Source organism: Schistocerca americana, chromosome 2, assembly GCF_021461395.2.
Source record: "Schistocerca americana isolate TAMUIC-IGC-003095 chromosome 2, iqSchAmer2.1, whole genome shotgun sequence".
NCBI classification, from domain to species: domain Eukaryota; kingdom Metazoa; phylum Arthropoda; class Insecta; order Orthoptera; family Acrididae; genus Schistocerca; species Schistocerca americana.
The window spans coordinates 537,994,353-538,022,245 of record NC_060120.1 but is presented as its reverse complement, the minus strand read 5'-3'; the positions used below and the strand labels follow the sequence as shown (position 1 = coordinate 538,022,245).

At 41.0% G+C, this 27,893-nt stretch overlaps 1 protein-coding gene across 1 annotated transcript in view; it reads right to left on the bottom strand.

The window, feature by feature from the left end:
* Positions 1-27,893, bottom strand: part of LOC124596213 (succinate--CoA ligase [ADP-forming] subunit beta, mitochondrial) — a 91,556-nt gene that overhangs the window by 41,419 nt on the left and 22,244 nt on the right. The window contains exon 6 of the mRNA XM_047135268.1: positions 7,881-8,024. Within this exon, the coding sequence (XP_046991224.1) occupies positions 7,881-8,024 (144 nt within the window). The remainder of the gene's footprint in view (positions 1-7,880; positions 8,025-27,893) is intronic.

Below are 27,893 nucleotides of genomic sequence, written 5' to 3'. Positions count from 1 at the left end.
AGTGCCATAACGGCTATACGAAACGTGAATGCCACCCTCTGACTGATAGTGCAACAATATTGGCAGCATTTTGGCAAGGCTTTTGTCTTCATGGATGACAGTTCGTGCCCCCATCATGCACATCGTATGAATGACTTCCTTCAGGATAACACCATCGCTCGATTAGAGGGGCTAGCATGTTCTCCAGACATGAACCCTATCGAATATGTCTGGGATGGATTGAAAAGAGCTGCTTACGGACGATGTGACCCACCAACCACTCTGAGGGATCTATGCGCCGAATCGCCATTGAGGAGTGGGACAATCTGGACCAACAGTGCCTTGCTGAACTTGTGAATAGTGTGCCACGATGAATACAGGCATGCATCAATGCAAGAGGACATGCTACTGGGAATTAGAGGTACCGGTGTGTACAGCAATCTGGACCACCACCTCTGAAGGTCTCACTGTATGATGGTACAACATGCAATGTGTGGTTTTCATGAGCAATAAAAAGGGCGGAAATGACGTTTATGTTTACCTCTTTTCCAATTTTCTGTACAGGTTCCGAAACTCTCGGAACCAAGTTGATGCAAAACTCTTTTTGATGTGTGTACATCAGAACACTGTTGCAGAAGCAGCAAAAAAGCATGTTAGATTTGGAAGAATGTAAAATCTGGAAGATAGGCAACAGTTTCTGGGTGCTCTAAACTTTGTGCGGACTTCAGTGGGAGATGTTTTTAATAGAATCCACAATAAAATTGTCTTTAAATCTGGCAGAAAATCCAGAAAGATTCTGGTCGTACGCAAAGTGTAGCAGTGGCAAGGCACAATCAATGCCTTCACTGTGTGATAGTAGAAGTGCTGTAACTGACATAAGTGCAAGTAAAGCAGGGTTACTAAACACAGTTTTCCAAAATGCGATCACGAAAGACGATGCACAAGTACCTCAAAATTCCAACAACAGCTGCCAACATGAGTAATTTATAAGTAGATACCCTTTATGTAATGAAGCAACTTCAGTCACGCAATAAACACAAGTTTCTTGCAACAGATTATGAAGCAGTTAGGTTACGTTCAGAGTCTACAGATGAAATACCTGCATTTTTAGCACTCATACACAACCCGCCACTCGATGAAAAAGCCACATTTAAGGACTGGAATGTTACAGGGATGCTACCAACACGCAAGAAAGGAAATAGAAGTAATCCATTGAATTACAGACCCCTCTCATTGACGCTGATTTGTAGCAGGATTTTGGAACACATGCTCTGTCCAATTTAATGAAACATCTTTCAGAAAATGCAATGCTGGCACACAACCAGCATGTCTCTTCACTCATGCGAAGTAATGATGCTATGGACAAGAGATCTCAAGGTGATTCCACATTTCTAGATTTCCAGAAGGCATTTCTTCACAAGTGGCTTCAATCAAACTTCGTATCTCAATCATCATCTCAGTAATACATTTGGATTTGTGTTTTCCTGTCACAATAGTCACATTACACAGTAACTGATAGGCTGTAGATTCACTGAACTCTAAGGGATTACAGCCACAAATGCCATAAATTGTAATCATTGCAAAAAAATATCGTGGGGAAAGTGAACCAAAGACTTATTGACAGAACACTGATAAGGTGTAAGAAAATTACTAGAGAGACCACCAACACTATGCTTGACCATCCTCTTCTGGAGTAATACTGTGCAGTATGGGATCCTTACCCACTCTGATAAGACAGAGGGGATCAAAATGGGGCAGCTCATTTTGTGTGATCATGAAGTAAGGAAGAAACTATCACGGATATGATAAGCAAGGTGAGGTGGCAATCATTAAAACAAAGTCTTTTCTTGTTGTGACTTAATCTTTTCACAAAATTCCAATCCTTCCCTTTTTCTTCAGAATGGCAAAATGTTTTGTTGACTCCCAACCACACAGGAAGAAATGACCACAGCAGTAAGAGATGTCAGAGGTCTCAGAAAAAGATTTAGGTGTTCTGTTTTCCCAAGTGCTGGTCAAGAGTAGAGAAGGTCAAGAAATAGTCAGTGTTGTTCTATGAACCTTCTGTGAAACACGCAAGTGGTAACTGCAGAGTAATAGTGTAGGTGCAGATTTAACACCTTGGCAGAATGTAATTTCAGCCACACAGGACTTATCATATCAGGCAAAAGCAGTAAAATAAGTTTTCAAAATGTGAAAGGCATTCTATTTTTCTACAATTACTTGTTGAGGCTATCACCAAAATTTTTACTGTAAAATTGCAATGCCCTTTCATGTAAACACAGGATGGATATTTTTTTTATTTTAACATTTATTTTTATTTTCAAGTTTTATGTGATGCAGAAAGTTTACAAGAAAAAAATGCTGTCTACTTATTGAGTTGTTGCCTAGATGAAGTTTTTATGGCAGCTAAATTTATAGTGGGCATATTTTTTAATTATATTTAGTTAAATCTCTTGTGTGGGTATATAGAAGTACATGTGACTGCTTATGCTGTGGTGAAACACCTCTAAGCTTTAGCTCATGCTACACACTTTGGTAGATTAACTGAAACTTTATGAGCCTTCAACATATGGATGAGATGCAGCTAATAGAGTGAGTGTTGTACCCTTGGCCTGGCCGGGGCTCTTTATTTGTGGAGTGGACAGTCCACTCTGTTGTAACAGACCAGCCCTCCATAACAGGATAGCAGTCTGCAGTCATCACTCTGGTCACTATCCATCTCCTTATGCAGATAACAGCATTGGGATTTTAAGCCACACAACTGCTGAGCAGTGTGAAAGGTGCCCTCTGACTATCCATCTGGAGACAATCACACTCCAACTGAATGTTGAATATCTTACATGGGACAAACACAGTGCTCTGTTTGCCTATGTTGCACAGAACATATTGACAATGTAAGGCTAAGACAGAAAAATAAATCTACAGTGGCCGAGCATAGCTTAATGAAAAAGTACGTGCTTGATTTTGAAGAGACAACTGTCATCTCCTCAGCTTATGGTTTCTGGGCCAGCATTATGAAGAAATCAACTGAGATAAAAGTGATGATGAACCTCACTAATCGAGATGAAGGCTTTGCCCTCAGTACAGCTCAGCAAGATGATGGAACGGGCTGCAGTCGGCATTATTTAGGGTAATGCTGGATGGTAGACATCACATGCCAACTACATAATCTATTGGGTCATTATTAAAATTCTGTGAAGTCATGTTTGCAAATTTTAAATGCTTGTCATTGGTACCTATTCAATGAGACAGTCTGTGACAGGTCAATACCTCTCCAGAAGATGGAAAAGGGAGAGTAGCCTTTCCAGAAAGTTGCACTCGTACTATGAACTTATTTGGCAAAAAATCCATGATGATTTTTTTGCTTAACAATTTTATTACTCTCTAAAGGTGTGAGAATTTGTGTGTTGATGTACTTTTACTCTCTATCATCCATTTACAAACATCTTAAACAACAACGTGGCAAAGTGAACAGCCCTTAACAGTTTGTCCCACATCGCAAAAGCAAATACTAGGATCTGAGCACTATCCACCAAAAATTTAAACAAATTAAAGAACTTTTCAATGCAGAGCTTTTGGACACTTAGCAATGAAACTACATCATTTGCAAAATATAGAGTGAGTGCACTTTTCCTGAACGAAGTTTCCACGGCCAGCCGTAAGAACTTTTATTTTAACTCATTTTGCAATGACTGTCCTCTATCATAAATGTCATTTAAGTACAGAGAGCACATTTGGAAATCAAGATAAGCAGTTCATTCAACATTCTGATCATGTGTATGATATGGTTGACTGGCAGGGGTGGTTAACTCTTTCTCTATTAAAATACCAGTTATGGGTCAATCCATACAAAGTAGTCTGAGAAAAAAAAAAAAAAAATTGGTTGCTTAACCATCTCAGAAAAATTTGCTGGGTAAATTCATCAATGTTTAGCAGTCACAAAAATATTTAAAAAAAATTTATTGTTTATTATTTTGAAATGGCGGCCATATCTGTTCCAGGCCACATGCGTTTTTTCGTATTTGCGAGCATCTACATTTTTTACAATTACTCAGTAGTGGATTGTCTTAATCCTTTCAGACAAAATGTATTTAGTTCAACACACTCTGGGCTACAAATTAACATCATTATCACTTAGCTGAATGTATTCTTTAATATATTTTTAATAGTTCAAAGTTATCAGCCACAAATTAAAAAACTCAATTTTTGAACAGTAGTTTTCCAAAGAAAGATTAATTCTCAACTTTAATATTTTTTCTGCTATTACACTGTATAGTATAGTTACTTTTTATAAAATATCAATGGTGAGCAGCTTACACTTAAAAGAATACACTATTTTTAAAAATGGATTTTTTTTAATTTTTCCATTTTGTGGCCAGCAATTATCTTTGTTAGGGGACCAGATAAAACTCTGAAAATTTCACAATTAATAGACCTTTATGATATCAAACTTATGCATAAATTTCAACTTTGTGATTCAATTGGAAGTTATGGGAAAAAAATTACAAACACGAGTCAAAAATACATTTTTTAATATATGCGATATCTAGGCTTATGGAATAAAATATGTCAGTAACAGTATATAATTTAATATCTATGATTACTTACTTTTTTTATTGAAAATAAGGCTACTAATTACATTATATTGATCTCTCTTTATTTGTTTATAGTAAATCGCTCATTGGACATTTGAGAAATTTGTTCACTCAGTTTGGGTGTTAGATTATAAGTTTGCCCAGTCACAGTTGTAAATTCCATGGGAGACAGCTTCCTTAGTATATTTTTAAGTGACATCCAAACTTGATCCTTCTCTATTTTTTTAAAAGATGTCCTTGGTCCTGGAGGGTGATAAAATACAACATGAACATCTTGGTTTTGACAGTCAATATTATCAACTTCGCCAATCCACCACCGATCATTGTAAACCCAAGCCACTATGTCTTCATTTTGAAGAATCAGTTGTAAAAGTATTCCACACTGATGAAGTTCACTATCAGGTGAAGTTGATGCGATCTTACACTTCAGTAAGTTGTGTGAATGCAGTACAAAACAATGAAAAGATCGCGTGCCTTTAATCTTCTGACAAGTGTTGTATCTTTCCTTCAAGACACTGTTGCAGACTTGCTTTTGCGACAGCTTGTTTTGTTGTACCCCCAAAAGCATTCTTCCCCTGTCACGAAGTGAAAAAGTGCCATTCTACATCAAACCCAAAAACTTCTTTATGAAATACGTTAATAATTTTTTTTGTTTTATATATACTTGCTGCCCCATACGAAAAGTAAATCAGATTTTTTATGGAAGGGTGGTGCTGTTAAATGTAGTTTGTTAATTTTAGTTGAAAAATGTGCACTGCTGTAGGGTTGTGTTCAAGGTAGTCACTTATGACACAAAAGCTGTGGCTCATTAGTTTATCTTCATCTTCGTAATAGAATACAAATGAATGAACTGTGGCCTGTTTGTTTACCCAGTGGTGCCCTTGTGCTTCATCTTTAACAATAAAGGAATAATTTTCCAAAAAGTCAGCAAGAACTAAGCATTCATCAGCTGCCAAGGTTTGCTTTTTGTCTTTCAAAAATTTACTTTGAGCTATTGCAATAAAATGATGCATTTTAAGATTTTTAAGGTTAACCACCAACATTTGCATACCATAACTTCCAAAAGGTCTTTATAATCAACTGTAAGATTGGCCCCATCTATCATCAACTTTACGTTCTGATGATACAAACAAAAACATTTTGGGTGCCAGATGCCCCTACAACAATACACCATCTTGGTCTCAACTCACAAAACTTTGATCTTCCAATTTTAATGTCAGGATTTTCTTTTTGAAATTCAGTGAATAGTTCATTTAAATTACACAATATTAACCCTTGTTGTCTTTGAATCTTAGAAACATTTTTTTTCACAGAAACACAGTCTTTTTTGCAGAGATCAAACGGCTGTTATTATCATCATAATACTTAATAACTTTATTGACTGTGTTTTCATCTACCAAATTAGATGCACTTTTCTTTTGTAATGTTGGTAAAATTACCTGTTCTTTTGCTAATTGCCTTGTTAACTTAACAAGACATTCTGGCACATTAAATTCATCACTAACTTTTGCTCGACTCCAAGAATTTGGCAGTAAACTGATAATTTTATCCTCTTTGTTTGAAGTACTTCACTTAGTTTTTCTATCAAATCATCATACTCGGTTGGTGAAGTTTTAGAACTTCCATTTGTTTTAGCACAAATTGTATTTTGAAATGAAACTTTCAAATTACTTTTGACTGTAGCTGCCACTTTCTCAATTTTTGTATTCAAGGCACTTAGTATTTTATCTTGACTTGGTTTTCTAATTTTACTAGCAGGCGATATACCCAGGATTTCACAAGCTGTATCTACTTTTTTAATGGTTACTGGTAAGTCACAAAATTCTGTATCTGAGGTTTCACTATCCTTTCTGTTGTGAATTACAAGTATCTTAGACTAACATGTTGGACACAATGATTTTCCTGGTATGAGTGACAAAACGGCTTTTACTTTTAGAATAATAATCAAATGTTATTTCTCGCAGACCTTTTGTTATAAGTTTCTTAAGTTTCTCAAAAGGGTCCATGCAAGACCAACCAAAAAGGTGATGAAATTTTTTTTAAGTATTTCATTTCATGGTACTTGCATGTTGATTTTGACCTCTGTGCGGACTCTTAAGTAAAACAACACTTTTCCTTCTTCACTGTAATTGTCGATTAAAGTAATATCTTTAGAATACACTCCATACACACTTTTATGACATGCTTCATTAATAATAACACCAATGGAACACTGAGACACCATTTTTCAACTGACACTTCAAGAACTTCTAACTAAGTGTGAGTAGACAACTGTTGGTGTAAGGGGGAAGACAACAATCAGACTTTTATATGCTTGCAGATGCAATTGTTAGCCTGCTGAAAGAATTACCACAGCATTGCTTCAACAAATAATCATTAGCTAGTGTAATGTGGTGTGTTACATTATGCAATTGGTATACTTTATTTGATTAGCCTACCAGATATCGCGTATGTTAAAAAATGTATTTTTGACTCGTGTTTGTAATTTTTTTCCCATAACTTCCAATTGAATCTCAAAGTTGAAATTTATACTTAAGTTTGGTATCGTAAAGGTCTATTAACTGTGAAATTTTCAGATTTTTATTTGGTCCCCCAACAAAGATATTGCAGGCCACAAAATGGAAAAATTAAAAAATCCATTTTTTTTAAATAGTATATTTTTTAAGTGTAAGCTGCCCACCATTGATACTCTCTAAAAAGTAGCTATACTATACAGTGTAATAGCAGAAAAACTATTAAGCTGAGAAATTAATCTTTCTTTGGAAAACTACTGTTCAAAATTGAGTTTTCTTAATTTGTGGCTGATACCTGAACTATTAAATATATATTAAAGAATACATTCAGCTAAGTGATAATGATGTTAATTTGTAGCCCAGAGTGTGCTGAACTAAATGCATTTTATCTAAATGGCTTAGGACAATCCACTACTGAATAATTGTGAAAAATGAAGATGCTTGCAAATACGAAAAACACAAGTGACCTGGAACAAATATGGCCACCATTTCAAAATAATAAATAATAATTTTTTAAAAAAATATTTTTGTGAAAACTAAACATTGGGGACTTCACCAAGCAAATATAAAATTTTTCTGAGATTGTCAAGCAACCAGTGCTGGACCACTTGGTATGGATTGACCCTTATGTGATAACAGGAAACTACAATGAATGAGCAAATTGTAACAATGTAGAATGACTACACTAAACAATAGAACTATCAAATCTGTGAATTCAAACAGAAATCACGTGTTTATGACACTGAATACAAAAATTTTGTAAGGTTGAGCTTTAAGGGAAGTCGGTTTTTACCATCAAGTGCTATGTAGTTTAAGGAATGCTTTGCAGCTTCTACTTCCTTTTCATCCTCTTGTGTCCAGTCTCTAAGAGCGAACAATTCTTTCTGCCTGAAATCGGCATTGTCATCAAACCTCATTTTTGCATCCAGGCAATAAACTGAAACAAAGAGGTGTTTCAAGGTGTATCAGTGTCCTGTAGACAATGGTGGATCAAATAACATTAAGCAACATGAATACCTGAAAATACCACAGAAACACTTTCTTCCAGGTTGTGATGCATTACACAATTTCAATTAGTTTTAAGTAAGAACAACAAAGATAAAATAGAAATCAAAGAGCATGAAAGGTCAACAGTGTCTAACCTTCTTTCTGACTTTAACACACAGTATTAATAGTGTGTTTAGTTTCTGCTAAAGCACATTACTTTCATTAAATAAGTGAGACTTATTTTATTGCAGAGACAAAGCAATTCTTTTTTAAAAAAATAATTTAGTTACTACTGTCATGATGACATCAAATCAATAACACAAATTTCAGCAGTAAAGATATGTAAATGGATTGTGACAAAATATGAAGTTCTTACTGATTAATAAAATGTGGCTAAATTAACCACAAAATAGTGAAATCAATGGTATAGGGAGTCCAGTGTGTAACCTGGTGATTAAGTGAGGAAGACACTTACAACAAATTGTGAAGATTCAATGAATGCTTGTTTACATTTATCATTACTAAGCAAAGTATTTGCACACAGCATAAAATGAGTTAGTCTGATAAGCACAACAGTTGTGGAAATAAAAGTTTACTATATGTAACATGAACTAACTATCATTACAAATTGATTTTCATCTTGCGAGAGCAATTTTGTGCAACAGATCCAACAAGGAAGGAAATCCAGAGCATGTGAAATGAAACTGCTCCTTAGTTCATGATAAGAGCAAACTCTACAATCTTAGGAAAAGGATAGATTACTACTCATTCTAAAGACGACATGTTTAGTTGTGGACAGGCAAAATTAAAACACTGTTCCATATATATATAGCTTTTGGCTAAAGACCTTTTCAGAAAAGGAAACACAGACACATTCACACACACAACCACCATCTCCAGCAGCTACGACTAGAATGCAACTGTCACATGGAATGAAAGCAGCAATCTAGAGTGGGGTAGGGATAGCAGGTTACAGGTGGGGTGGGGGGGGGGGGGGGGGAGAGAGGAGCACTTACTGGCAGAGTGTGCAGGGACTAGTGGGGCAGGATAGTTGGGGGTTTTTTTTTTTTTGGGGGGGGGGGGGGGGTAAGGGAGAGGGGAATGGGAAGTGGAAAAGGAAAGGACAAGGGAAGGTGAAAGACAGGTGGGTGCATTGGCAGAGAGCGGCACATAATGAGGGTGAGGGGATGTGAATATGGAGGAGGTGATACGACAGAGGGGTGGTTACTGTTAGGTCGATGGTAGGCTGCCATAGGCTGAGGCAGAGACAATTTCACGAGTGGAGAATGTGTTATACGGATAGCTCCCATCTCTGCAGTTCAGACAAGATGGTGGTGGAGGATCCAGATGGCCTGGGCTGGGGAACAGTGACTGAAATCATGCAGGTTGTGTTCTACTGTAATTCATGCCACAGGATGGTCTACATCGGTGACAGTTGTGGTCGCCATTAATCATGGTTGACAGCTGGTTGGTAGTCGTATCAATATAAAATGCTATGCAGTGGTTGCAGCAAAGCTGGTATATGACAAGGCTGCCTTCACAGGGAGCCTGGCCTGTGATGACTGGAATAAGAAGTGCTTGGTGGACGGACTGGGCATGTCTTGCATCTGGGTCTTCCAGAAGGATATGATCCCTGGGGCACAGGGACAGATTAGGATGTTGCTGAGGCTGGGTGGGCGATGGAACACCACTTTAGGAGGTTTTGTTGCATCTGTTTGCAGACTATGTCTGGGGGATAGTGACTGTCCGTGAAGGCCTTGGTGAGGCCTTCAGCATACTGGGTAAGGGAGTTCTTGTCACTGTAGATACTCGTACACCATCCCCAGGTAGCCAGGCTGAATGGGAAGAATGTTTTAGTATTGAAGAGATGGCAGCTGTCAAAATGCAGGTTCTGTTGGTGATTGGTGGGTTTAATGTAGAGAGAGTCTGTAATGATAACAAGGGGACCTGATTGTAGATTAATGTTGCTCCCTCAGTAGATGCACCACTGATACATTAGCTGAAAATGTTCATGATAGAATTGTACCTCTAAAAAAAAAGAGGGGGGGGGGGGGAAGAGAGAGAGAGAGAGAGAGAGAGAGAGAGAGAGAGAGAGAGAGAAGTCCAGTAGTTCTCTTTTCAAATGTGCACACAAAATCACTTCACATATATATGTACAAACTCTGATTCACATTACTAAAGACCAGGCCTCATTACAGACCAAAAATGTTTACCCAGGTCTCCTTGTACTCACATTTGATGGATAAATTTAAATTACACTTTGTCAAAAGGATGTGAATAATGAATTAATTGGCATGCAAAGAAATTTTCCTATAGCAGACCAACAAACTGTTTACAAGGTATGTGAAATGATGATAGTTCATTAAGGTATAGTGGCACGTTTATGAATGTTACTTGTTAAGTCTCTCACTGACTGTAATAATCACTATTCATATTCTCAAATAATCCCGAGGATAGTTCAAACGACGACACGAGTACACACTGTACAGAATACAGAAATTGCAGGGAAAGTTACATATTGACTACAACTTAACTCCAAGAAAAACTGGAAGCTTAATGACAGAATTGAGCGCATTTCGTGATTTTGGTTATTTGATTATTATTAGAAATTTCCCTAGGTCAAATTATACATTTTTAAATAGATGTAGTAATTATAGTCAGACTTCATTTATCAAATTACCAATTTGAGCAATAGCTATTAAAATATACAGAACCAAGTTATGCTTACACTATGGGAATTCTGGACTTTTAGGTATGGCATCCATATTGGTTATCAAAATTTGGTTAAAAATTACACAACTCTTAATTATGGCAATTACATATTTGTTATTGTTGTCACTGGGTTCAGAAAATTTATCCCATCAGTAGTATGTTAACGTATTCTGGAAATTTGTGCAGTTTTATCACAATATGAGCTGAAAGTTTGGGCTGGTTGAAATCTTTAATTAATTATATCTCCTGAGTTAATTATGTCTGAGCCAAAATAAAAATGTCTTTGAAACGAGAAAAAATTGGCCTACAGTTTAGAGATAATCTACTTTTCTGAATCTATTTATTAGTCACGAGATTTTTATGACTGTCTTCTAGATCAAAAACTTTGAAATACAACTACTTTTGAAATACATCATTTCCAGGAAAAGTAATTAACACAAAACGTTCAGAATAGTGAATTGTATATGAATAAATAGATTTCAGAGGGTAAATTAATTTATGTTAGTTTGTAAATTCATGTAATGTGTGGTCAGATAACTGATTCTATCATTAAAATTTTTAGGAAAAATAACAGCACGAAGAGGGAAAAACTAGTATATATCGTAGCTATTGTAATCAGCAGTATAAAGGACAAAATAGGATGGTGGAGGCCAAACCTGCTTCATCACAAGGCGTGTATAGGTCCATAACAGATGAGGTGACATCCAGGAAGGTGCCATGCTGCATTGAGAAGGACCAGTTGAAGCGGATGGGTGAGAAGGTGAAGTTGAGAAGGAATGAGGATAGGGTGTCTTGGCCACGAGTCCAAATTGTGAAGATATCATCAATGAATTTGAACTAGACCAGGGGTTTGAGAAGCTAGGTAGGTTTCCTCCAGATGGCCCGCATACAGGTTGTTGTAGGAGGGTGCCATGCAGGACTCCGTGACTGTGCCAAGGATTTGTTCGGATGCCTTCCCTTCAAAAGAGGAATAGTTTTATGTCAGAATAAAGTTAGTATGGCATATGAGGAATCAGATAGTGGGTTTGGAGTCTGAAGGATGTTGAGAAACGGTGTTCAACAGTGGCAAGACCATAGGCACGAGACATGTTGGTGCAGAGTGAAGTGTCATCAAAAGTGACAAATAGTGATCCAGGAGGTAAACGGTTGGGGATGGTGGAGAGTCAGTGAAGGAAGTGGTTGGTATCTTTGATGCAGGAGAAACAGATTTTGGGCAATTGGTTTGAGGGATTGGTCAATGAGGGCCATAATTCTTTGTGGGAGCACAATAATAATCTACAATGAGGCATTCAGGAGTGTTGGGTTTGTGGATTTTGGGGAGTATGTAGAAGGTCGATGTGCGGGGTGTCAGAGGTGAGGAGGGAAATGGATTTAGGGGATAGGTTTTGGGGAGGGCCTAAGGCTTTAAGCAGGGACTGGTGGTATATATGGCACTTCTGGGCTAGTATCACTCTAGCAGAGTTAACACATGGAGGAGTCAGATAATTTGCAGACACCTTCCGCCAGGTAGTCACAGCAATGCATAACAACAGTGGTGGAGCCCTTGTCTGCAGTTAGGATGATTAAGTCAGGATTTGTTTCAAGGTTGTATATGATTATTCTTTCTTCTACTGAAAGGTTGGTGTTCTGAGGAAGGATGCTGAAGCTAAGTTGGAGCTGAATAATTCCTGGAAGGTAATCAGCGGGTGGTTAGGTGGCATGGGGGGAGAGGGGGGGGGGGAAGGGGGGGGGAGGAGGGAGGATCATAGTGGGATTGTGGTACAAACTGGAACAGGCAGGGAATTCAGATTAGGTTGACTTTGGCTGGAGGGATTGGTAGCAAAGAAGTGTTTCCGTTGAAAGGATCAGAAGAAGAAGAACAATAATATAGGTCTTTGACATGTCTGGCATCGTTAAATGTGGGTGTAGAACTAAAAATGAGACCATTAGGTAGGACTGAAATTTACCTAGGGCTGGGGGTATTGGTGGAAAGGTTAACAACAGTGTTTTGTGTATGCCTCAGTTTGGGATTTTGCTGAGTGTTGTTTGGGAGTTTTGGGGGATGTGGGAAGTTGAAAAGGTTAACTAGGTAGGGTTCAGGTGCTATGAGGGGTTGACAAGCAGGAATCCTGTTGGTAGAATATGGGTTGGATAGTGGTACCCCAAGAGGGCAGTACGACATGAGTGGATTGGATAACTTACGGAGGTGGTGCCTGGAATGCTCCTTTAGGTACTGAAGAGCAAGGATTCAATCTCAGCGATGTGCTGCATGTAATAGGGATTGCACAGTAGCAATAGCTTGCTGAGGGAGCAAACGTGGTTCTGGGATGCCTGTGCCATGAAGTTGTGTTTCTGCAGTACTAGGTTTGTGAGGGCCAGGGACTGGTAGAATATGAAAAATTGAAGGTCATTATGAAAGGAGGGGTGGGATACAGGGAAAAGAATTTTTATGGATAGACTGTTGTGCGGGGGGATTACATGGTTTAAAGCAGCATTTAAGAAACAAGATGTGAGACTGGGTTTTAGGCAGGGGCAGGAATACTTTTCTGAGTTGGTGCAGAAAGATGTAACATGGATACATTGTGTCAGGGATGGTGTTGGGGAAACAGAAATGCATGGAAATGGGCAAATGGAGGTGTTAGGTGGCTGTGAGAGGAGCTGGATAACAGAAAACGCATGTAAAAATACATACAGACACGTCTCCCAATGTTGCACCTAGCAGTCTCATCGTGTCTCCATTTAACCCTGCACACTCCACCACACAGCACTCTTCCCCCCCCCCCCCCCCCCCCACACACACACACACACTGCTCTCTCTTGCCCCTTCCCCACCCTCCTGCAGATGGGCTGCTTTCATTCAATGCGACAGCAGTACCCCGGTCCAAGATGCTGGAGGAGATTGGGGTCATGTGTGTGTGAGGTGTTCTTTTTTGTGTGAATGTGTGTACATTTTCTTTTTTTCACGAAGCTCTGGTCAAAAGCTAAATGTGTAACAGTTATTGTTGTGCCTGTCTGCATTTCAACATGTCATCTTTATAGTGAGAAGCAATCTATCCTTTTCTTAACATAGTTGATACTGATACACATATAACAGGAGTCAGTGAAGTGAAAAGGAAAGAAAAGGATTTCTGATGAGACAAATATAGGATAGTATCAAAAGCATAAAATGGTATGACAGGTGAAGGATTCATTATGAATATGAAGGAAGGGCACAGAATGAGCTACTATGAACAGTTCAGTTTTAGAGTTATTCTCATTAGAATCAACAGCAAAACAACAGTAGCCAACGACAATAGTTCAGGTCCACATGCCAATGACATAGAAAGTACAAGAGCCAGAGAAACTATGAGGGGGCACTGAGTAGGTAACTCAGTACATGAAGGCAGATGAAAATCTAATAATCATGAGGGTTGGAACTACTATGGACATGGAGAAAGGTGATTGCTTGCTATTTTTACAAACATTTGTACAACATACAAGTGATGAACACTTGAGCATTGTGTTTCAACAGTCCAATCATATAGACCATCATTTATAATCTACTGGCTGCCACCATCTGGCACAAATTGTGCACATTCTAAAGAACTTAATGCAGTGAGCCCATTTCATCTCAGATGCCGATAACCTGCAAATGGAAATGGAACACCTACAACCTGTGTTCCTAACAACGGATATTTGTCTCAGCAAGTACCAGAGAGCACTAGACAGACAAATGACGGAATAAGGAAGAGGATGAGGCCCACAAAACAACTGACTATCTATCTTATATCCAAAATTTTCAGCAAAAATAGGGGGAATATTACAAAGCCATAAAGTTAAAGTAAGCTTTCATTGTCCTTTAAAAATCTCAGAACTGGAATCAGTTAATGACGACAAAGTTGCACAGGGCAAGTGTTACCAGGATTCCATACAACTGTGGCAAATCTTGTATAAGGCATATGATGAACACTACAGAACAGCAGCAGCATAATTGTTTTGTCCAAGCTCGTAAGTCCACTATTGCCAAATACTGGACTTCCAGTGACCAGTTAATGAAATACAACAAACAAAAATTATGGCAAATCAGACTGTCAAACTCCCGTTACTGAGAAGACAGTGTCCAATTAAATTCCGCATGGAATCCTGTCTTAGAAAAATTTCGTACTTTGTGAAGCCAGTGTCATCCTGCAATTTTGCCATATGACGACAATCACTTTGGTATCTATGAGGTGAGCTTTCACTATGGAAGGCACAGGGCACAGCACTCAGGCTTGCAGCAGAAGCATGTGGTCATGGGTTTTAAAGTATGTTAGCTTAGTGCATTTTTGTCAGTATTCACATGTAGATGGCCACAACACTGTGCTGAAATACTGTGGCAGCAAGTTGCAGGCATCCAGGAGTTCGTCCGAAATTTTATGGAACAATACTTCATTTAACTGACAGTGAAAGAAATACAAAAACGTTAAGAAAAATAAAGGAATATAACAAAAGAAGTCACTTGGGAATGAAATCAATAAGAAGTGCAAAGAAGCTAAAGCAAAATGGGTGCACAAAAAATGTCGAGAAATTGAAAAGGAAATGGCTGTCTAAAGGACAGATTCAGAATACAGAAGAAAGTCCAAACAACTTCAATTACATTACAAACATGGGCACCAACATTAGAAATGAAAAAGGAGTTCCATTGTTAAATGCACAGGAGAGAGTGGATATGTGAAAATAGTTTAGAAAGTGCATAAGGCAGAGATGCAGTCTTTTTGCCCTACTGTTCAATCTGTACATCAAAGAAACAATGACGGAAACAAAAGGAAGGTTCAAGATTGGAATTAAAATTCAAAGTGAAGTGATATGAATCTACAACACAAATTGCTGCTGACATTGCTATCCTCAGTTAAAGTGAGAAATAATTACATGACCTGTTGCATGGAGTGGACAGCTTAATGAGCAAAGAATATGGATCAAGAGCAAGCCAAGAAAAAGTAATGAAGACTATTACAAATGAGGGTAGTGATAAAGTCACCATCATAACTGGGGACCATGAAGCAGGTGATGCAAAGGAATTTTGATACCTTGGAAACAAAACAATACATGACAGATGGAGCAAAGAGTACATAAAGAGCACACCTGCAAGGCAAAGAGAGCATTCGTCATTGAAAGAAATCTACTACTATGGAACAAAGGCCTTGATTAGGGGAAAAATTTTCTCTAAGAACATACATTTGGAGCACAGTATTGTTTGAAAATAAATAATGAAGTATGGGGAAACCAGAAAAGAAGAGAATCAAATTACTGAGATGTGGTGTTACTGAAGGAAGGATGAAAATTAAGTGTACCAATAAGAAATGAGGTAGTCCCACACGGAATCTGTGAGGAAAGGAATAAATGGAAAACCCCAACTAGAAGGAAGAATAAGATGACAGGAAGTAATCTGCAAGGTATAAGTTGACCACAATATCATTCCACCTAGGAGTGAGGGCACTTGTGGTTAGAATAATGTGAGTCAGCGCATAATTGAAGTTGATAGTATATGCAGGAGAAAGAAAACTGGCATTCTATGGATTGGAGTGTGGAATGTCAGATCCTTTAATCGGGCAGGTAGGTTAGAAAATTTAAAAAGAGAAATGGATAGGTTAAAGTTAGATATAGTGGGAATTAGTGAAGTTCGGTGGCAGGAGGAACAAGACTTTTGGCCAGGAGAATACAGGGTTATAAATACAAAATCAAATAGGGGTAATGAAGGAGTAGGTTTAATAATGAATAAAAAAATAGGAGTGCGGGTAAGCTACTACAAACAGCATAGTGAACGCATTATTGTGGCCAAGATAGATACGAAGCCCACGCCTACTACAGTAGTACAAGTTTATATGCCAACTAGCTCTGCAGATGATGAAGAAATTGATGAAATGTATGCTGAGATAAAAGAAATTATTCAGGTAGTGAAGGGAGATAAAAATTTAATAGTCATAAGTGACTGGAATTCGAGAGTAGGAAAAGGGAGGGAAGGAAACATAGTAGGTGAATATGGATTTGGGGTAAGAAATGAAAGAAGAAGCTGCCTGGTAGAATTTTTCACAGAACATAACTTAATCATAGCTAACACTTGGTTCAAGAATCATGAAAGAAGGTTGCATACATGGAAGAATCCTGGAGATATTAGAAGGTATCAGATAGATTATATAATGGTGAGACAGAGATTTAGGAACCAGGTTTTAAATTGTAAGACATTTCCAGGGGCAGATGTGGACTCTGACCACAATCTATTGGTTATGAACTGTAGATTAAAACTGAAGAAATTGCAAAAAGGTGGGAATTTAAGGAGATGGAACCTGGATAAACGGACTAAATCAGAGGTTGTACAGAGTTTCAGGGAGAGCCTAAGGGAACAATTGACAGGAATGGGGGAAAGAAATGCAGTAGAAGAAGAATGGGTAGCTCTGAGGGTTGAAGCAGTGAAGGCAGCAGAGGATCAAATAGGTAAAAAGACAAGGGCTGGTAGAAATCCTTTGGTAACAGAAGAAATATTGAATTTAATTGATGAAAGGAGGAAATATAAAAATGTAGTAAATGAAGCAGGCAAAAACGAATACAAACGACTAAAAAATGAGATTGACAGGAAGTGCAAAATGGCTAAGCAGGAATGGCTAGAGGACAAATGTAAGGATGTAGAGGCTTATCTCACTAGGGGTAAGATAGGTACTGCCTACAGGAAAACCACTTGCATGAATATCACGAGCTTTGATGGAAACCCAGTTCTAAGCAAAGAAGGGAAAGCAGAAAGGTGGAGGGAGTATATAGAGGTTCTATACAAGGGCGATGTACTTGAGGACAATATTATGGAAATGGAAGAGGATGTAGATGAAGATGAAATGGGAGATACCATACTGCGTGAAGAATTTGACAGAGCACTGAAGGACCTGAGTCGAAACAAGGCCCCGGGAGTAGACAACATTCCATTGGAACTACTGATGGCCTTGGGAGAGCCAGTCCTGACAAAACTCTACTATCTGGTGAGCAAGATGTATGAGACAGGCGAAATACCCTCAGATGTCAAGAAGAATATAATAATTCCAATACCAAAGAAAGCAGGTGTTTGGCAGATGTGAAAATTACCGAACTATCAGTTTAATAAGTCACAGCTGCAAACTACTAACGCGAATTCTTTAGAGACGAATGGAAAAACTGGTAGAAGCCGACCTCGGGGAAGATCAGTTTGGATTCCATAGAAATGTTGGAACACATGAGGCAATACTGACCCTACTACTTATCTTAGAAGAAAGATTAAGGAAAGGCAAACCTACGCTTCTAGCATTTGTGGACTTGGAGAAAGCTTTTGACAATGTTGACTGGAATACTCTCTTTCAAATTCTGAAGGTGGCAGGGGTAAAATACAGGGAGCGAAAAGCTATTTACAATTTGTACAGAAACCAGATGGCAGTTATAAGAGTCAAGGGGCATGAAAGGGAAGCAGTGGTTGGGAAGGGAGTGACACAGGGTTGTAGCCTCTCCCCAATGTTATTCAATCTGTATATTGAGCAAGCAGTAAAGGAAACAAAAGAAAAATTTGGAGTAGGTATTAAAATCCATGGAGAAGAAATAAAAACTTTGAGGTTTGCCGATGACATTGTAATTCTGTCAGAGACAGCAAAGGACTTGGAAGAGCAGTTGAACGGAATGGACAGTGTCTTGAAAGGAGGATATAAGATGAACATCAACAAAAGCAAAACGAGGATAATGGAATGTAGTCGAAGTCAGGTGATGCTGAGGAATTAGATTAGGAAATGAGACACTTAAAGTAGTAAAGGAGTTTTGCTATTTGGGGAGCAAAATAATTGATGAAGGTCGAAGTAGAGAAGATATAAAATGTAGACTGGCAATGGCAAGGAAAGCGTTTCTGAAGAAGAGAAATTTGTTAACATCGAGTATAGATTGAAGTGTCAGGAAGTCGTTTTTGAAAGTATTTGTATGGAGTGTAGCCATGTATGGAAGTGAAACATGGACGGTAACTAGTTTGGACAAGAAGAGAATAGAAGCTTTCGAAATGTGGTGCTACAGAAGAATGCTGAAGATTAGATTGGTTATGTCACATAACTAATGATGAAGTACTGAATAGAATTGGGGAGAAGAGGAGTTTGTGGCACAACTTGACAAAAAGAAGGGACCGGTTAGTAGGACATGTTCTGAGGCATCAAGGGATCACAAATTTAGCATTGGAGGGCAGCATGGAGGGTAAAAATCGTAGAGGGAGACCAAGAGATGAATACACTAAGCAGATTCAGAAGGATTTAGGTTGCAGTAAGTACTGAGAGATGATGAAGCTTGCACAGGATAGAGTAGCATGGAGAGCTGCATCAAGCCAGTCTCAGGACTGAAGACCACAACAACAACAGTATATGCATAACCGATGTGAAAGCACTGACAGTGTGATGTGTTTTCCTTAGTCAGACTTGTTTACTGTTGATGTCATTGCTTTTTTTTTAATAACAGCCACGCGCAATAATATAATGACTGATTTTTACTAGGACATGCTGTTCCACTACTGCACCATCAGGGAAGGGCACCCCTCAGGTTGCTTGGTGCAGATGCAACTAGTATAGACAATGCACCAGTCTGACTTACTGCACGCATTCTACACGTGTGTAAACCACTTGGCTACCCCTGCCCAGAGACACTTGGCCTGGGTGGTGCGATCATAAGACTTTAGCCCTGACATTTGAATTCCCAAAACTTAGCTGTTAGAACACCTTTGTCCATTTGTGCCTGTGGGCACAGCTGCATGCCACCCGGCACTCGAGCTGGGATAATGTGTACTAGGAGCCACCGAGTGCAGAAACTGCAGGGAAAGACAGGTATATACTCAACAAAGAATCAAGGAAACTAGGTGCATGTGCTACTCCGAGACTCAAATGAAGATGTTGGCACAGGAGAGGAAGTCATGGCAGACTGTATCAACCCGCTCAGAAGAATGATGGGAAAAGGGGAGGGGGGAACTGAGGGACGAAACATGGGAGGGGGGCAAAAGGAAAGAAAGGTGAAGATGAAGAGCGAGAAAGGGAAGGGGGAGAGAAGGGCAAGGGGCTGAGAAGGTGGAAGAGGATGAGCGATAGGAGAATGTCTGCATGGGGAGGGGTGGGGGAGGAAGAGTGTTGGGAGAAGACAGTACGATCTAAACTGAGAAGGAATGGTATGGACAGAAGAGAGAAGGGAAAAGACAAGGCGAGGCAGTGGGAACAGGTGACTGGAGGTTATGGCTTGCATAGTGTAGCAGCTATTTCAGTCGATTGTGTTGTGGCGTGGCGTGGCGTGGCGTGGTGTGGTGTGGTGTGGTGTGGTGTGGTGGTTTAGCAACTTGATGGTCAAGTTTGCGGTCAGCCACAGTTTGGTGGTGGCCATTTGACAAGTGGACAGTTAGCTTACTTGTCACGTCCACACAGAATGCTGCAAAGTAATTGCAGCATAGCTGACATAACATGGCTGCTTTCACACATGGCCCTGCCTTTTATACGGTAGGACACGCAGTAGGAGGTGGTGGATGGGTGGGCGGGTAGGTGGGTGGGACAGTTTTACAACTGGGCCAACCACAAGGAACGACCCATGGAATGGAGGATTGGGTGTAGGATTGAAATAAGGATGGAGTAGGATCTTCTGTAGGTTGAGTGGGCAGCAGAACACTACTATGTGGGAAGTCAGTAGGTTGTCACTGATCTCAGGACATGACAAGAGGTAATTGAAGCCCTGTTGGTGGATATGGTTGAGCTTTTCAAGAGCACGGTGATCCTGGGTGATCAGAGGAGTGCTGGTTGGTGACTGTTTAACAGCTTTACTAGTGTCAGAGGAGCAGATGGCACAAGAGACTTGTCTATGTGGGAGTTGGATAGGACATATCTATCAGTAAATTCACTGGTAAAATTATCATTATTTTTCGACAACTCCCACTTTCCACAACAGATACTGCATCCACGAATGGTGAGGCTGTAGGGAAGAGACTTTCTGACATGGGGTGGTTTTTTTCTTTTGTGGTTTTAGGGCGCACAACTACAATGGTCATTAGCGCCCAGACTAAATTAGGAATGCACCACGAGGCACAAGGTTAAACAGCAACTAAAAGGGACAATACTATAAAAGACATAGACAGGCATAGGATTAAAAAACAGCATAATCAAATGTCCTTAGACAGGTTTGTCAAGTTGATAAAACGAAGAACGCGAGCAGCTGCTCCTGGGTCATCCGCTAAAATGGCATCCAGAGTATATGGCAGGCCAAGATCAGTGCACAGTGTATTAAAATTCGGACAGGACATTAAAATGTGGCATACCGTCAGCAATTGCCCACATGGGCAGAACGGCGCCAGCGCAGCCGTCAGCAGATGGCGATGGCTGCACCGGCAGTGTCCAATTCGTAACCGGGCCAAAACGACCTCCTCCCGCCGAGAAGGGCGTGAGGAGGACGTCCAAGCCGCGGGAAGAGGTTTCAAGGCTCAAAGCTTGTTGTCCGTAAGTGCAGCCCAATCGGCATGCCACAGCGATAAAATGCGCTGACAAATGACTGCTACAATCTGATGAAGGGACACAACAAGAAGCTGTCCGAGGCTGGAGGACCGCAGCCTTGGCCGCAGCATCTGCAGCTTCGTTCCCAGGGATACCGACATGGCCAGGAACCCACATAAAGGTAATCGGAGAACCGTCGTCCACCAGATGCTGAAGAGAGTGTTGGATCCGGTGCACGAAAGGGTGAACCGGATACAGATCACTGAGGCTCTGGATGGCGCTCAGGGAATTGGAGCAGATGACATAAGCAGAATGTCGGTGGCAGCAGATGTAAAGAACAGCCTGATAGAGGGCAAATAGCTCAGCTGTGAAGACCGAACAATGGCCATAGAGCCGGTATTTGAAACTGTGTGCCCCGACAATAAAAGAACACCCAACACCGTCATTGGTCTTAGAGCCATCTGTATAAATGAAGATCATATTAATGAACTTCGAACGAAGTTCGACAAAACGGGAACCGTAACCGAACCAGGGGTAACCTCCATTGGGAGCGAGCTGAGGTCAAGGTGAACGCGAACCTGAGCCTGGAGCCAAGGTGGCGTTTGGCTCTCACCCACTCGAAAGGTTGCAGGGAGTGAAAAATCAAGGTGCTGAAGGAGGCGACGAAAGCGAACTCCAGGGGGTAGCAGGGCAGAGACATACAACCCGTATTGACGGTCGAGAGAGTCATCAAAAAAGGAACCATAAGACGGGTGGTCGGGCATTGACAATAGCTGACAGGCATACCGACAAAGCAGTATATCGTGCCGGTAGGTTAGTGGCAATTCACCGGCTTCAGCATGAAGACTCTCGACGGGACTAGTATAGAACGCTCCGATCGCAAGACGTAAACCCCAATGTTTTATGGAGTTGAGGCGGCGTAAGATGGACGGCCGTACAGAGGAGTATACGAAGCTCCCATAATCCAGCTTGGAGCGGACAATCGACCGATATAGGCGAAGTAGGATGGTTCGATCCGCTCCCCACGACATACCACTGAGAACACGGAGGACATTTAGAGAACAGGTACAACGGGCAGCCAAATATGACATGTGGAGAGCAGCTAAGTTTCCTGTCAAATGTAAGACCTAAAAATTTTGTTGTCTCGACGAATGGGAGAGCAACGGGACTGAGTCGTAAGGGCGGTGAAAAAACTCTTTGTAGCGCCAGAAGTTAATACAGACCGTCTTCTCGGCAGAAAAACGGAAGCCACTGGCGACACTCCAGGAGTAAAGACGGTCAAGACAACGCTGAAGACAGGGCTCCAGGAAACATGTACACTGCGCGCTGCAATAGATGGTAAAATCGTCCACGAAAAGGGAGCCTGATACATCAGCTGGGAGGCAATCCATTCTGGGTTTGTTCGCTATGGCGAAGAGAGCAACGCTCAAAACTGAGCCCTGTGGCACCCCATTCTCCTGGCGAAAGGCATCGGACAGGACAGAACCCACACGTACCCTGAACTGTCGATCCATTAAAAAGGCATGAATAAAAAGAGGGAGGCGACCGCGAAGGCCCCATGTATGTATAGTGCGGAGAATGCCTGCCCTCCAACAGGTGTAGTAAGCCTTCTCCAAATCAAAGAACACAGCCGCAGTCGGGCGCTTTCGCAAGAAGTTATTCACAATGAATGTCGACAAGGGGCGCCTACGAAATCCACATTGTACATTGGTAAGTAGGCGTCGAGATTCGAGCAGCCAAACCAAACGAGAGTTAACCATTTGCTCCATCACCTTACAGACACAGCTGGTAAGCGAGATGGGTCGATAACTGGAAGGCAAGTGCTTGTCCCTCTCCGGCTTAGGAATCGGGACAACAATAGACTCGCGCCAGCATGTGGGAACATGACCCTCAATCCAGACGCAATTATAAGTACGAAGAAGAAAACCTTTACCTGCAGGAGAAAGGTTCTTCAGCATATGAATAGAATCAGGCCCTGGAGCGGAGGACCGTGACCGGGCAAGTGCCTTTTCGAGTTCCCGCATGGTGAATGGGGCATTATAACTTTCACGATTCGAGGAGTGGAAGTTAGGTGGCCTAGCCTCCTCTGCCTGTTTCCGGGGGAGGAAGGCAGGGTGATAATGAGCGGAGCTCGAAACCTCTGCGAAAAAGCGGCCGAAGGCATTGGAGACATCCTCAGGGGCCACAAGGATGTCATTCGCGACCGTCAAGCCAGAAACTGGTGAGTGGACCTTAGTGCCAGATAGCTGGCGCAGGCTACCCCAGACAACAGAAGAAGGAGTAAAACTGTTTAAGGTGCTTGTGAAAGCAGCCCAGCTGGCTTTCTTGCTTTCGTTAATAACACGACGACACTGCGCACGTAATCGTTTATAATTGATACAATTCGCCACCGTAGGGTGGCGTTTAAAGGTGCGTAAAGCACATTGACGAGCATGTAAAGCGTCTCTACATGCTGCGGTCCACCAGAGGACCGGTACGCGACGTGGAGAAGTAGTGTGAGGGATGGAACATTCAGCAGCAGTGAGAATGACTTCCGTGAGATGTGCGACCTGACTATCGCAGCTTGCGAAGGTTTGATCCTGGAAGGTCGCCCTGGAAGAGAAGAGCGCCCAGTCTGTTTTGGTGACATGGGGTGGGTGACAGCTGTCAACATAGCAAAGTACTGTTGGTGGTGGGTGCACTTGACAAGGATAGACATATTTATGGAGCTATCTATGGAGGTGGACAATCACATCCAGGAATGTAGCTTGATGAGTTGAGGAGGACAAGGTGAAGCTGACTTGGGAACAGTTGTTTAGGTTATGGAGGGAAGAGCAAAGGTTGTCCTTGCTGTGAGTCCAGATCATAAACATGTCATCAATTAATCTGAATGTGACTACAGATTTTTTGCTGTGGACCAAATAGGAAGGATTTCTCCAAATTGCCCATAAATAAGTTGACATAGAATGGTGCCATGTGAGTATTCTCGGCAGTACCACAGATCTGTCTGTAGATTTGCCCTTCAAAAGTGAAATAATTGTGGATCAGAATGTGGCTGGCTAAGGGGATTAGGAAACAGGTTTGGTATCAGGATGATGTTGGGATAGGTACTGGTCCTCAGCTAAAAGGGTATGGGCATGGGGAACACTGCTGCAGAAGGATGTCACATCCACAATGGCCTATACGAAGTCTGGTGGTAACAGGATAGAAACTGTGGAGAGGTGCTGAAATCGTTGAGCAGCATCTTGAAATTAGGATAGAAGGTTACCGACAATAGTCTGGATGTGTTGGTCAATAAAGCAGATATTTGTCCTGTGGGAGCATTGTACCCAGCCACAGTAGGACAACTAGTAGGGAGATCTGTGGGGTTGGGTTTGTGGAGGTTGGGGAAGAAGTAAAAGTGTGTGTGGGGGGATTGCTGGTATGAGGAGTGAGATCGAGTCAAAGATCAGGTTTTTGGATGGACCTAAAGCCTTGAAAAGCTGCCAGAGGTCATGCTGGACTGCCGGGATGGGCTCATGGTCGTAAGGTTTGCACATTCCGGTGTTGCAGGGTTGATGGAGACCCTCAGCCACAGATTCACTACAATTCATAACCACTGTGGCAGAGCCCTTGCCTGCAGGAAGAATGATAAAATCTGGATTGTTTTTCAGGTTATTGATAGCAGTAAGTTCCATAGAAGTGATGATGTACTCACCAGAGACGGACATATAAACGGGAGGTGAAGGCATGTTAGAAGTGAGAAATTCCTAGAAGATTACCAGGGCATGACCCTGTGGAAGGGGAGGAGGATCACGGTTAGAGGGAAGCTGGAACTGCTGTGAACGAGGTTCTATATGGGGTTTAGGCTGGCTGTTGCCCGTGGAGTGAGTGGCAAAGAAAAGTTTCCATAGCCACGAATGAGTAAAGGAAAGAAGTTCCTTTAAAAGTCCAAAAAGATTGAAATTATGTTTGAGGTTAAAGGTGAGGCCTTCAGAAAGTACTGAGACTTCTGCAGGAGTCGTACTTAGGCAGAAAGATTGATAACAGTGTTATAGGATGGGTCTTCAGGAGAAGTGTGTTTCAAGGATGGTGGAGGAAGTTTTTGGGCATGTGGAAGGCAGAGTAGTCAGCAAGGCATGGTCAGGGATCTATGAGGGTTGCGGGGGAGGGAGGAGACTGGATCAGAGTGGTAGCCTTTTTCTTGGCTGAAGTTAGCCTAATGTGGGCACAAGACAGGAGTAGCTGGGAATGGTGTTCCAAATGCTGAAGGGCAAGGGTTTCTGTTACAGTGATGGCAATCAGGAAACTGGTGTCACAAAATGGTTTTGTGAAAGGAGTAGAGGCTGTCAAGTATGGTAGTATGATTATGAAGGATGAGATTGGCGAGGGTTAGTGCGAGGGACTGATGGAACTGGAAAAGATGAAGGTTCTTCCATAACATAGGTGACAGAGATGCCAACTTTAATGGCAAGGCCATTATGTGGGTACCATGTGCCAGGCAAGCTGTTAGAAAGAGAATGTGTGACTGGAATTTTGCAAGGGCAAAAAACATCTTTAAAAAAAGGTGGAAAATAAGATTGTGAAAATTCAGTCAGTGTTTTAACAGAAATAAGCGGTAGGTATTATTTACAGAGCTATGGAGGAAGTTCATAAAGTTTGTAAAAAGTGCAGGAAGCAGTTGTGAAAACTGCTAAATAAATAAATTTGACTGCAAATTGATAAACATGACTGTAAAAAATGCCAGATTGTACAATGAGATTATAAATAAAAGCTAAATTCACACAATGTTCTACCAAACAAGTTGGGCAACATTTGTTGTTTAAGGAGAATGCATTGAAAACCACACTGAAATTCAATGTTTGAAAATGAGGTGTTCCCTCATGAGCAGGGAGTTGTGGCACAGCTCGATTTAATGTGGAGGGCCATTACAACAGTAGGTGCTCAAACTGCGTGTGGCTGGTGTGTGTTTTGAAGGCAGGTACTGTAAAGGAGAAGGGATTAAAGAAATATTAAGGAACAAAGAATGGATGATAAAGTGTACCTAAGTACAAGGAGTACAACTTTGCTTCCACCGTTTTCCCCCAACATTTGAGGATTTAATGAAACAAAATTGTTACACACGTAGCATTCAAAGTATTTTCCATTGCTGGCCACTACTTTCTCCCTCTTTCGGGCAGTGTACGAATCCCACGCCAAAAAAATTGTTCATCTTTTGAAGCGATCCACAAATCGATCAAATTTGTGACTTCTTCATGAGATCTGAACTGAAGATCAGCCAGGCCATGCGCCAGTGCTCTAAACAGGTGATAGAGGGAGCAATGTCTGGAGAATACGGTGGGTGGGGTAGGATTTCCCATTTTAATGTTTCCAAATACATTTTTAGCTCTTTTGCAACATGGGGCCAAGCGTTGTGCTGCAAAATCACTTTATCGTGCCTCTCACTGTATTGCGGCCACTTGTCTTTTAATGCTCTGCTGAAATGCATTAATTGCGTTCGATAATGAGCACCTGTGATGTGATTGTTTCACTTGGTTTTAACACCTCATACTACATGACGCCAAGGTGGTCCCACCAACTGCAGAGTATGATCTTGGAGCCGTGAATATTGGGTTTGGCTGTCGACGTGGAAGCATGGCCAGGATATCCCCATGATCTTTTGCGTTTAGGATTATAATGAACCCATTTTTCGTTCCCAGTCACAATGCGATGCAGAAATCCCTTCAATTTTTGCCTCTGAAGCAACTGTTCATATACACACACAAACACCGTTCAATGACTCTCGGTTTCAGCTCACATGGGACCCCAAGTTCCTTCTTTCTGAATCATGCCCATAGCCTTAAGACATTTTGAAATGGCTTGCTGTCACACACCCACTAATCGTGCCAATTCCTCTTGAGTTCGATGCGAGTCTTTACTCAGCAATGTCTCCAATTCTGCAATGAGAAACATTCTCTATTCCACCACAATGCTGGTCTACGATATTAAAATCACCGTTCTTGAAGTGTTTAAACCACTCGCAACACGTTCTTTCACTATTAGTGCCCTTAACATGCCTACTTGAAAGCATTCGATGAGACTCAGCCACTGGTTTCTTCATGCTGAAACAAAACAATAACACCTCCCACAAATGACAAGAATTAGGCTCGTAAACTGACATTTTCAATCAAGAACAACTTTATGATGCAGACAAAAATCGACTAACGCTTGAATGAGGTTATATTGACCGAGGTCCAAGCTAACTGCCTGACGTCTGTAATCTGTTTCTTTCGACCGCTACTTACCGTTGTTGCCACCTATCGGTAAACGGCAGAAGCAAAGTTTTACACCTTTTACCAAGACTTTAACAAAGGTCAAGGATACAAAATATAAAAATCACAGAGAGCTACCGTTTATAGGTCTCTCATGTCTCAGAATTATTCGGATGTAAAGAGGCACACAAAAAATGCAAGGGTTGAGATTTCAACCTCCCTTTAGTCCTAGGAGATATTTACTGTGCTATCATTTATTTTTCCTCCCATAATGATTTCTATGTGTGGTACATGTCTAGTTGCAACATGGTTCCAAATACACATAAAACTGTAGATCCCTTTGTAAATGACTGGATGGAATAATTCATCTAAGACCTGTGGATTGGCAAGAACATACCACCTCCAATGGAACCAAGCTCAATAAAGTGTTGAGCTGTTAAAAACAACCTTTCGTTTTGA